This window comes from Anarrhichthys ocellatus, unplaced genomic scaffold, assembly GCF_004355925.1.
Source record: "Anarrhichthys ocellatus isolate YVR2014 unplaced genomic scaffold, GSC_Weel_1.0 scaffold83, whole genome shotgun sequence".
Classification (NCBI taxonomy): Eukaryota; Metazoa; Chordata; class Actinopteri; order Perciformes; family Anarhichadidae; genus Anarrhichthys; species Anarrhichthys ocellatus.
Window position 1 is genome coordinate 827104 of NW_022280113.1, and position 11087 is coordinate 838190.

The following is an 11087-nucleotide window of genomic DNA, read 5'->3' on the forward strand; positions in this document are numbered from 1 at the left end:
AACCTTGTGCCCTCCTCCCCCACACACACACACACACTCTCTCTCTCCTCAAAATAAAAATTCACGAATCCTCGCTTGACTCGTGCCAAGCAGAGTTATGAGATGTTAACTCGCCCTGCAGCTGGTGTCAACAGCTGGTTTTATGTCTAAATGTGAACAACGAAGAACAGAAACATGTCGCACACAACAGAAATAATGACTGATTACGTGAAGGTTTTCACAGATGTATGCATTGTGCAGCTCAACCGTGGGAGCAGACTTGAAAAGGGAACCTCAGAGTTTGAAGCTTAAAGAGCACTGACCAAGTCGGGGTATATGACAAATTGGGGGGAGAATGTGTTTGTACCTCAGATGATTAGATATTGTGCATCAAAGATGTTTTGTGTGCCTGTTTAACTAAGCATTGCTGTCTCTTTTTTAAAAAGTTCTGCTTTGGCACAATGGTTTACACTGTCTAATACTTAACATTTGAGACAAATATCCCCATTGGGTGTCCACCTCCTCCCACATATTACTCACACACACACACACATGCAGAAGAAATCCTTCCCTGGTAGTTTTTGTTTTTTTTCTCGCGCGGCTGTCATTTCAACAGTATTGGCACACATCTAATTCCCCTGTGACCCATCATGACAGCACCAGACATGGTTGCCGGGTGATATGTGACCCAAAGCCTCTATGGCAGTTTTCAGACTGAATATCAATAGATCTAGTGATTTACCAGAAGAGACAGCTGTATCCATCCTCAGGACAGGTTTGGAATAAACCATTAAAGCGAACGCTCTGTTAAAACAGGGATGAGAAACAAAGATTCACTGAGAAATATACAATCTATTATGATTTAAAAGATTAAAAAATACTTTCAGTTTGCATCTTCTGTAAATACTGGGCAGGCAAAGCTGCGAAAGGGATTCAGAGGCTCAATTATGGTACATTTTGTTGCAATCCAAAGTGGGCTGTGATGTCCCCAGAGTGAATCCAAAGCATGAAAACAACAGCAACGTTACATCGTCTCCTGTTTGCCTTTCATAAGGTAACCCTGATAGTTAGTGCTCGAGTATTTGTTTTTGTCACATCTATGAGGTCTCATCCATCCAAACGTCTTCATTGTCTCATCGTAAAGATATGGGATGTACAAGGTTGCTATGGCGACCATTCTTCTTGGCAACACAGAGGTGCTCCGTAGTTTGATTGGCCACAACAACCCAGTGCCCGACGTAATGGATGGATGTGCCACAGGCCATTCGGGAGCCTTACATGCACCTAAATATTCAGGCCATTCAGGCCATAACTGATACAATGTGGGGTGCTAACAAATATACAATGTTTATGCATGGTGGAAGTTGGCTGAATTGTTATTACAAGCCATATTAATAGTTAGAGTTCCAGCACTTTGCTAGAGATCAGTTTTTCAGGGCATTTTCCGTTATGATCTAGCTGGGATCCATAAACGTATCTCTATCTCTGTGTAGAAGTCTGATTTAAAAGACGTGCAGATTTTGACTGTGACTAACTAATTATCTATGAAGTCTTATCTTACACTGGTTAGAAATTATGACAAATGAATCCTAGAATAATGCAAACACACACCTGGCACAACAAGGTAGCAAGCATGTCGCCTTTAGCGACATGCTAACCAATTTAACATTATTCAACTGTTTAAAACAAGTTGGGAAGAAAGCCACGTTATGTAAAGTCATCCAACTTGCATGTGCTACCATGTGAGGTGACCTGCGGGGGACGTTCCATAAACTACCATTTGAACGTTAATATAATTTCTGAACATAACTTAGCTCTTTTACATGCCAACGTTTATGCGTTTTGGGGATCTCTGATTGATAGTTTCATAGCTAATCTTTAGCTAAAGGAAAAGAGGAGAATGCTGAAATATTTTTCCAGGACAACAGAAGATGTTCCAGGACATTTTCAATAACTGGAAAATTGATTATCATTAAAGGAAAATGGAGCGTAATGAGACATCCGTTCTCGCAAACCACCACTCTTCAAAAGGTTGTAGCCATTTAGATCTGCAGTCAAATCACAGGCGACTTCCTCCTAACAGAGCTCCTGATTAATGCCAGTTTCATTAGTGTTGATAAGTGCCAGCAGTGTGTCTGGACTGGCCTGCTGACTCCTGTAAAACATCTATTTGTTTTTTGAATTAGGAGATTACAGTTATCATAGCTCAGTGGGGTCTTTAAATATCAAACTCATAGGTGTCACGGTAGTTGATTCCAATTAGTGTGCACACAATACATGCCTCACTTGGTACTGTTTCTGTCCTTCAAACCCTGTCCTCTCGGCATGAAAAACCGAAATAAATAGCAGGTCGTCGGGTTGTTCCTTAATGAGAGTAAAAAAAAAAAACAGGAGTGGGATGGGAGACGCGGAGAGCCGGGTTATGAAATCCAATGAAAGAGACAAACAGATCCAACACAAGATGGCATGGAAACACTCAGCATATGATGTTTGCGACTTCCTTTGCTCTCCCTCTGGGAAACTCTCAACATGCGCCTGCACCGCTCCATCCACGCTTCAAAGTCTTACTCGGACTGAAAAGCTGAAACTCGAAAACATTTTGGGGTTGTGGCCCCTGTGTCAGCCCCATGCAGCGAGGGGCCCCAGTCTACATGACGGAGCATGTGAAGCCACAGCACTCCTTCAGCAGGGTGAGGCCCGTCTTGGCGAAGGGAGCGGAGGCCTGCTGAGCCCTGGATGGCGCCCGTCTGGTTGGTACACCTGGAGCCCAGAGAACATATACTGTGAGGAAAAGATGGAATAGTCTTCTACTAACAGAAACAGCACAGGTAGGTCTAGCATTTCTAATTCATGCTGAATCAGTCAGTGGACGCGTGAAGCTTCATCCCTCAAAGTCCTCAGGAGGGAAACACCTTGAACAAGCAAAACATTTGGAACAAGGGAAATATTTGGCCATGCTTATTTCACTCCTCAGTTCCCCAAAAATGTACTTTTACTTGTTGATACTTTGATGTTTGATGCTCAAATACCTTTCTTCTTCATATTTCTTGGGAATTTGGACTTCAGAAAATCTGCCATTTCTTTATCTTCTTCTTTCTCCCTGTGGAAATTGAGAAAGATTGATGTAAAAAAAAGAAAAACGTAAAAGCATGAATAGATAAAGCACACGGACTACAATGTAAAGTCTTCCCTCAGATCACAAAAGAGAAATGTATAGGAATCCCTTGTTATACAGATGCAAAAGTCAAGTTACACTTGCTGGCCATCTGTCCCACAAGTAGTGGATTAACATTTCAGAGAAGGTCACACTGTATAAGAAGCCTAATATAGTTCTGGCTATTAGAGAAGATTGGATTTAGTCTGAGAGGCTCCGCTGATAAACTCAATAAAACTGGCAACCACTCTTTGTCTACACAGAGACTTTTCTATATTGGATAAACATACTCTGCATATTTGAGTATTTGGGTGTTTGAAGTGTCTAGTGATGTTCTATACTACTAAATGTATATGAAGCAGATTTATATTGATACCCGGTATGTTCTGTCCTATAAAGAAATATAAAAATTGGAGTACAACATAAAAACTGCAGATAGGATTTTCTTGTGAAGGACAGTCAGGGTAAAAAAAAAAAAAGAGATAAATAACAATAGAAAGATTTCTATATTTATCAGCATGGACAACATGGCTTTGAGCGGGTTCACAGTTCACTGTTGGTCTCTTGTGTTCTGCCTCTCACCTTCCCAGCAGCCCCTCAGTGTTTTCACAGCGTGCTGTCAGCTGCTAACACAAAGTGTTTCTCACACAAACCAGCGATGCCTTTTACTGTCTGAGATATAAGATTAAAGCTAAAAACATACTTGTTGTCCACTGTCGAGTCACGTTAGGTTAAGGCAACTTGATTGGTTTACATTTTTTTACCAGCGCAGGACTGAAAACAGGACAGGATTGATTCCACATACAATATGCCCTCATCACATATGTACGAAAATACGACCTGCCTCTAAATATTGTGTAAAGCATCCTGTGGTGTTTTGTCTAACATGTGTGGTGAAGGAGTGTCAGAATAGATCTGAAAGGATTGGACAGGATTCAGACAGCTTCCCTTCATCTCCTGCAAATAACAGCCAGCAGCGGATGTAAGAGGCTTGGTGCACCTGAAAAATGCAGAAATAGAGTTTTTTTCCCCTCCTCTGGATACTCACTGACGCACGCTGACAGATCTTTAATTGAAATGGCTCTCTGCGGTGCGCTCTGCGGCGCACCCTCTCACAACGCTGTGCCCGAGGAGATGCTCCAGTGTTTTAATAAAGCGGCTTTTTGTGAAGCGTGCATACAAATGACACCGAACTGAGGTACAACTTCACCAGCAGGCGGCTGCGAGCCCTCTCAGTCATTGTAAGCAGGTTAATGAACGGTGCTCATGAATTGGCGTGATCAAAGATCGGTGCTCCCCTGAATGAAAAGTATGTGTCAAACTCGGGCAAAGAATTCCCGAATGCCTTTTCTGGGAGGCTGCACTATATGTGCACTGCATCTCTATCTGGTGTGCAGTAGGATCCCCTTTTTCCCTTCTTTAATTGTTCATTCACAGCCTACCACAGGTGTCCTACCGAGCTGTAATGACACCCTAGAGGCAGAAGCACACCTGAGTCTCTCAAACTCCACATCGTCCACCAGGAAATCTCTGGTCTCGACCAGCTTGTGGATCTGCTGCAGGAGTTCTTCTTCCTTCTGCCGGTCCTCGTTGGACTTGTCATTATCTGCAGCACAAGACATCTGAGTCACAGATTACCTATACTCTACTGCAAATACAAAACAGCTGGCCTGAGGACTCCTACCTGGTATGGACACTAATTTCTGCAGCTCCTTCTTCAGACGAGTGATCTCCTTGCACAGCTGAATGTCATCCATCCTTCGCAGGCATGATGGAACAGAAGAAACACTCAAACACTCGTGTATACGTACCGCACATGCTGCAAATCAGTGCACGCTCAACTTTAAAGGGTGGGGATGAGTGGAATCTGGTCTCTACGGTTAAGGGCAAAATTCAAACAGTGATAGCTTCATATTGATCTTATATTTTCACACAGGAGATGAAACAATCTTTTCTGAGGAGAAAATCCCTGCGGCGTCTCAGAGCCAGATAGCTTTCACTCATTCTGACAATGGCCCCTCCAACTCAGTGGACCATCACTGACTGAGGCGGAGGGGTGGAGGACCCTCATTCCCTTTCTCCTCTGACGGAATTAGAGGCCCTCACGTCACCCAGCTTCGCAGCTACGGAGTCTCTTTTAGAAGCACACAGGCACTCGCAGGGTCAGACGAACACTCACGCACATTGCACACATTCATCAACGTCAGCAGAATGAGAGCCTCGCCACCATGCCTCATCTACCTCTCATGTAAGATGCTCTGCACAGACGGCGGAGAAATGGCCACGAGGCCTGGAATACTAATGATAGGCTTTACTTAACGTACCAGAGGAAACAACAAGTTATAGTTTGTTTGTTTACTGCGGGGAATTAGGTGCTTCAAATAGTGACTCTCCATCTCCCTCCACCTCCTCTCCACCACCTCCTCCTCCTCCTCCAGTCTCTCATTCTCCCATTTTATCAGCTTGTTTCTCGCTTGCTACCCCACACACGCCACTCCTCACATTCCCCCCGCTGTCTGAGCGGCGTTACTGCCTATCTTTCAGAGTGGATGAATAAATATCCATACATTAGCCTGCTTAGCGGCAGCAAAGGTAGAGCCATTGAAATTGTAATGGGGGCCAGCTCGGGGTGTGATGGAGAGGAATGAGGAGAGAGAATAGAGGGCAACGCTGCGAGGACCTGTGTTTCTGATACCAAGGCGTGCTCCTAAATGGAAGCGTGATTTGAACTGCGTTTAGTGGGAAAAAGCCTGGAAATGGACGCAATTCTCCTCTGAGGCGCTAGCTTGTTCACTACACTAGCTTGTGAACTTTTGTGACTGATTCATTAACTGAATCGTTCGTTTGTTCCGGTTTGACACCAGTAGCTACATGTGTTGTCCCACACGCCTGATGCATCTAAACAATTTACAAAAATTTGACCTTTAATTGATGCCACCCTGCCATTCAGCAAATCACCTTCTCAGGGATGGATGTCAATATGTTGGTCCAACACGAACTAACTAAGACTTGGTACGGCTTAAACTGGTAGAAAGCTGTGCCAGGATAATGTAGAGCTGAGCTTGAGCTGTCCTAAACAACCCCATCGCTAAATGAATGATTATTAAGGTGTGGTGAGGCAGTTGGTTAAGGTTATGGAAGGATCATGATTATTAGACAAACCAGGTGTGTGAAGGGGTGCAAGTGAAAGTCAGCCACACATGTACACCCTACTTTCTTGCAACTCAGACCAGCATTAAACATAATAATGCTTTCACCATTCTACTGTAAAATCCAGACTCTGGTTTGCTATTATTGAACCTGTTTCGTCGGCGGTAATCACACCGGCTGCAGGTGGCAGCCACGACACCAAATAAAAAGGCAAGGTACCGATGAGCCACTCACATGTATCTGAGCTCTGACTCCCTCCGGACCAGGACGTCCCTGATCCTGTCTATCTTGAAAAGCTCCCCCTCAATGTCGTCCGTGGTGATGGTGGAGTCCGCCATGGACACCACGTCGTCCTCTGAGGGAGAGAGACAGAGAAAGAGAACGACAGCTTTTATTCTTGCCGAAAGTTGCGAGAGCCTTGGACAAATTTGCAACATGTCCGATGCTAAGACATTAAAGTGCATGTTGATTCTTTTCTTTATTAAAAAGGGAGGTTACAGTGACAAATACTACCCAGAGATAGGTGGACACATACACACTGTAATGATCCAAGTTCCAATAACAAATTTGGCACCGCAGAACAACAACTGTACATGAATATTCATTTTAAACTGAATAAACAGATGCAGCAGATGTACTCTGAAATTGATGCTTGATGAAGAGCAGAGCATCATAGTCAAATTACCATGTGTTAGTGGTTGGCATGGCATGCATGCCTCTCAGTCTCTCTCTCTCTCTTTCACACACACACACACACACACTAATTAGCTGTAGAAACCCAGTGGGGTCAGCACAGGAAATAAGCCTCCTCCTCCAGGACACACACACTGCAGTCCTGTCTACACTGCCTTTGGCTGCTGTTGAGAGATACAGGGGCGCAAATATGTGCTGCAATCCATTGTACAAAAAATACACCCCCCCAACACAGAAAAGCGCAATGAAACGGTACTTCAAGTTGTAATTCCAAGTTGTATCGGGCAAGATTTATCTTCTTCTGTGGGTGGGCATCTTTATGATATACACAGCATGGGCTTGGCAGGTGCATTAAACATCTTAAGAATAAATGTATTGAAGCTAATAGCTGTTTCAAGCGGACTGAAAAGTCATTAAAGCTTTTTAAATAATCATATACTGTGCACAGAGGATGCCTTGATGGTTTGACGTCAAACACAATGCTCTGTTTCAACGTGTCACTCCACACACCACGCTCTGATTATCCTTTTAACTGTAATTCAATTAAATTTACCCTGAGATCCAAGTAGGGTTGACCTTCTTGAAGGTAGACGTAGTGGCAGTCGCGACTTTAATGTTGAAGAAAATCACCGATTCCTGCTCTTGAATTGATCCAATTAGCACTGTGACGGCCCTGGATAACTGTCACCTCCCTGTAGAGAGCTGCACAACATGGGGGCCAAGACGAACATAATCAGGGTGATACCAATACCACCGCTGACAGACAGCCCCTCCTGACTACTCCTGGGGCCCTTAAATCCTTTTTTATATACAAACAGACACACACCATCACTAAGTAGAGCTCTAGTAATATTTCTATTCCAGTCACATTTAGCCTTGGGGAAGGCAGCTCTCACTGGGTTCAAAGTGCTGTGAAGAAACGTCCTCTGCACTAGCACGGAAGAAAGCAGAATGAAAGCCGATCATAATAATTCAGACTGGGTTTGTATGACTTCAGGTTAACAGTAAAAGCACCATGGAAAGCATTAACCACGCTTGCTGATCATTGCCGGTTTACATGGACCCGTATCCCTGCTGGCATTAAAGCTTTGTTTTGGGGGCACACAACTGCAGTCTGCTTCGTGTGACAGAAGGAAAAAGTGTTCCTGAAGTACGGACACACATCTTCACACAGACACTCTGTACTCGGTTACTATGACAAATGTGGCTGACGTCAGCGTGGCGTCAACACAACCTTGACTTCTCAGTGGAGGAAGCGCTGAGTAAAGTGTGGCAGCAGGTTTTGAACTGTGAAAGAGATTAAAACGGTAATAAGACATACATGGAACTATCTACACAACTTCTGGTATGTCATTGTGGTATTTACAGTTAATTAGAAGGCATTGCTTTATAAAGTAGCAACCTGATTTATAAGGATATTATGTGAAAATGTGTTTCTCGCTAAAAGATAAGAAAACTAAAATTTGAGTCACTTTTTTTTTTTGGTGTCATAAATAAGCATTTTGTGGCTTTTTTCAAATTTTAAAGAAATATTTATTTACTTTACTGCAGAGAGATAATGTACCATGAGAAGATCAAAAACACTCATGTCTGTTCTTTGACAATGGCGCTTTGCCAAAAGGCAATTCACCTTAGCTTAGCATAAAGAAGAAAATGCTCCAAAAGTTCCCCCTTGGGTGCCTTGAAATGGAAAAAACCCGATGAAGTTCCCATTAAGGTGTCCTTCAAGTACATTAGATGGGATGAAGTGCCCTCTAAGGTGCCCTTCCGGTAGAGAAAATGTGATGAAGTGCATTCTAGGGTGCCCGTCCAGTAAAGAAAGCCTGGTGAAGTACCCTCTAGAGTTCCCTTAGTGGAGAAAATGTGATGAAGTGCCTTAGGTTGCCCTTCCACTCCAGAAAACGTCATGAAGTGCCTTCTAGGGGGTCCTTCAAGTACAATACATGTGATGAAGTGCCCTCTAAGGTTCCCTTCCAGTAGAGAAAAAGTGATGATGTACCCTCCAGGGTGGCCTTAAAATTAAGGCAATAAAGCAAAAAGGCTATTTCCCGAAAACTCAAACAAACCATTTAATCACGATGCTGTTGTTACTGTTGGCCATATTGTATTTCCAATCGTTTGTATTGCACTTACCAAATAGTTTTACTTTATCTCACCTGATCTTTAATCGTAAGACAGTAAGCTGCTTACTGAGACGAATGAACTTGACAAACGAAATAGCAAAATAGAAGTTTTTTTCCAAGCATACATTCTTACCTGTCAAGCACAGGTGTGACAAATAAAATAATTGCTGCATTGCTTTGCAGTAATTGAATTGTCCGATGCAGGACATTGTCACAGAGGCTTTAGCTGTCACAGCGGCGGCACGCGTGTTTGTCATAATTCTACATGTACGAAATGCAGGAGAGTGTGCACATTTCATGAGCACATACAGTAATTGGTCTTTGGCTGTAGTTCACTTTGTGCGTACATGAGAGTGAGAAACGGAGACACACACTTGTTCTTTGTATTCTCATCTGACATTGACCACTGTGTATTCACGCTGCACACTCTGTACATTATAGATGATGCAGAGACGCAATATCGCACTGCCAAACAAGACATAGAAGCCTCACTGACTAAATGTGAAAAATGTGCCACATGATGTCATAAGCGTTGTTCATTCTTACGTCGTCAGAGACAACATGTTCTGCTGCAGAGGCTCTCTAGGACAGGTTATTCTGCCACTGAGCAGTTATGACTCATCCCTAGACCTCCTTTGCACTTTTTTCACTGCCTCTCTCACAGTTCTCATGTCCCTTTGCTTCTCCTCATTTCACCCAATACCTCTCGAAACCCTGCACCCTCTCTTTATCCAAACCCCTGAAGATGTGAATCATGAGCTCAGTTTACAGGCTTTGCTCCAACTCCAACCGTCTTTTTCTTTTTTTTCATTTTACACTGCCACAAATTGCCTTACACCCGACACCCTACTGACAGACAGATCAGCCAGATTAGAGACCAAGAGGCAACAGTGGAGGAAAGAGGAGGAGGGCTGATGAGGACGTAGTGGACCAGAGGTGTGTGTGGGGGGGGGAGAACTTCCCGACTTACCTTCATGAATGGTGCGTCAGTATGACCAAAAAGCCCTGACAACATGACGCTATCGTGAGCATCATGAATGTAAATAATATAATATATAAATCAGCGATGTAGAGGAATAGAACTGAAACCAAAAGACATTGTCTGATTCCAGCCTTCCTGGTGGAGATTTCTTTGGGGTTTTGGACTATTGGTCGAACAAAAAGGACATCCGAAGAAAATCACCTTGGGCTGGGAAATTGATTTACCAAACAAATCATTTAAAAAATGATGCCTTATCAAGAATCAAACCACATATTAGCTGCAGGCTTTCGAGAAAACATGAATACTGTGACACTGCGATAAAAAGTTTCAGTGACGTCTGACCTTATAGTCTATTGAACGTCCAGCCAAGTCCCCAATGAGGGTCATTATTCATCATCTGAGGGTGCAGGTCCCCGAGTAATGGGCCCTCACTTTTCTCTTACACAAATAACACACACACGAGAAGCATAAACACCTGTATATATATATATATATATATATATATATACATACATACACACACACATACATACATGTATATGTGTGTATACCTGGTTTGTTGCTGTCTCTGCTCCATTCAGTGCGCTCCAGTGAACCGTACTGATAAGAAGATCCCGGCTTCTTCTCCATCGGTCCTGCAGCTTCTCCTTTTCTTCTCCTCCGTTCTCTCTACGCTTCCAGTTGCAGAGCGTCACCGGGAAACGGCGAGGGGGAAACTACAGGGGAGGGTCTTACGGTCGCGGTTCGTTGCTGCGTTTCATTGAGTCAGACACCAACTTGTGGAGGCGGAAAACGCGCGAGATGCTCCAGCGGTCGCTCACCAGCTGTTGGCAGGTGTCGGTCGGTGTGCGTGCAGCACACGGGACTGTCCTCATGTTAACCTGTGCTCAAGCTGGGTAGATAGTAGCTCAATAGCACCATCTGGTGGCCGCTGGACGCACCGCCGGCGTGGGAAAGTTCGCTCCACAGCTCGTCAAAACTATTCAGATCCACTTCCTCTTTTCAA

General features: G+C 43.8%; 1 protein-coding gene across 1 annotated transcript; it reads right to left on the bottom strand.

Annotated features, from left to right (window-relative positions):
• Positions 1-45: 45 nt before the first annotated feature.
• pik3r6a (phosphoinositide-3-kinase, regulatory subunit 6a) lies at positions 46-10928 on the bottom strand. Its single transcript, XM_031874616.1, has 6 exons — positions 10633-10928; positions 6518-6638; positions 4818-4891; positions 4625-4739; positions 3009-3079; positions 46-2739 (listed from the first exon to the last, which is right to left on the bottom strand). Exons 1-6 carry the CDS (start codon positions 10709-10711, stop codon positions 2627-2629), a joined length of 573 nt encoding a protein of 190 aa, XP_031730476.1. The 5' UTR covers positions 10712-10928; the 3' UTR covers positions 46-2626.
• Positions 10929-11087: the final 159 nt, after the last annotated feature.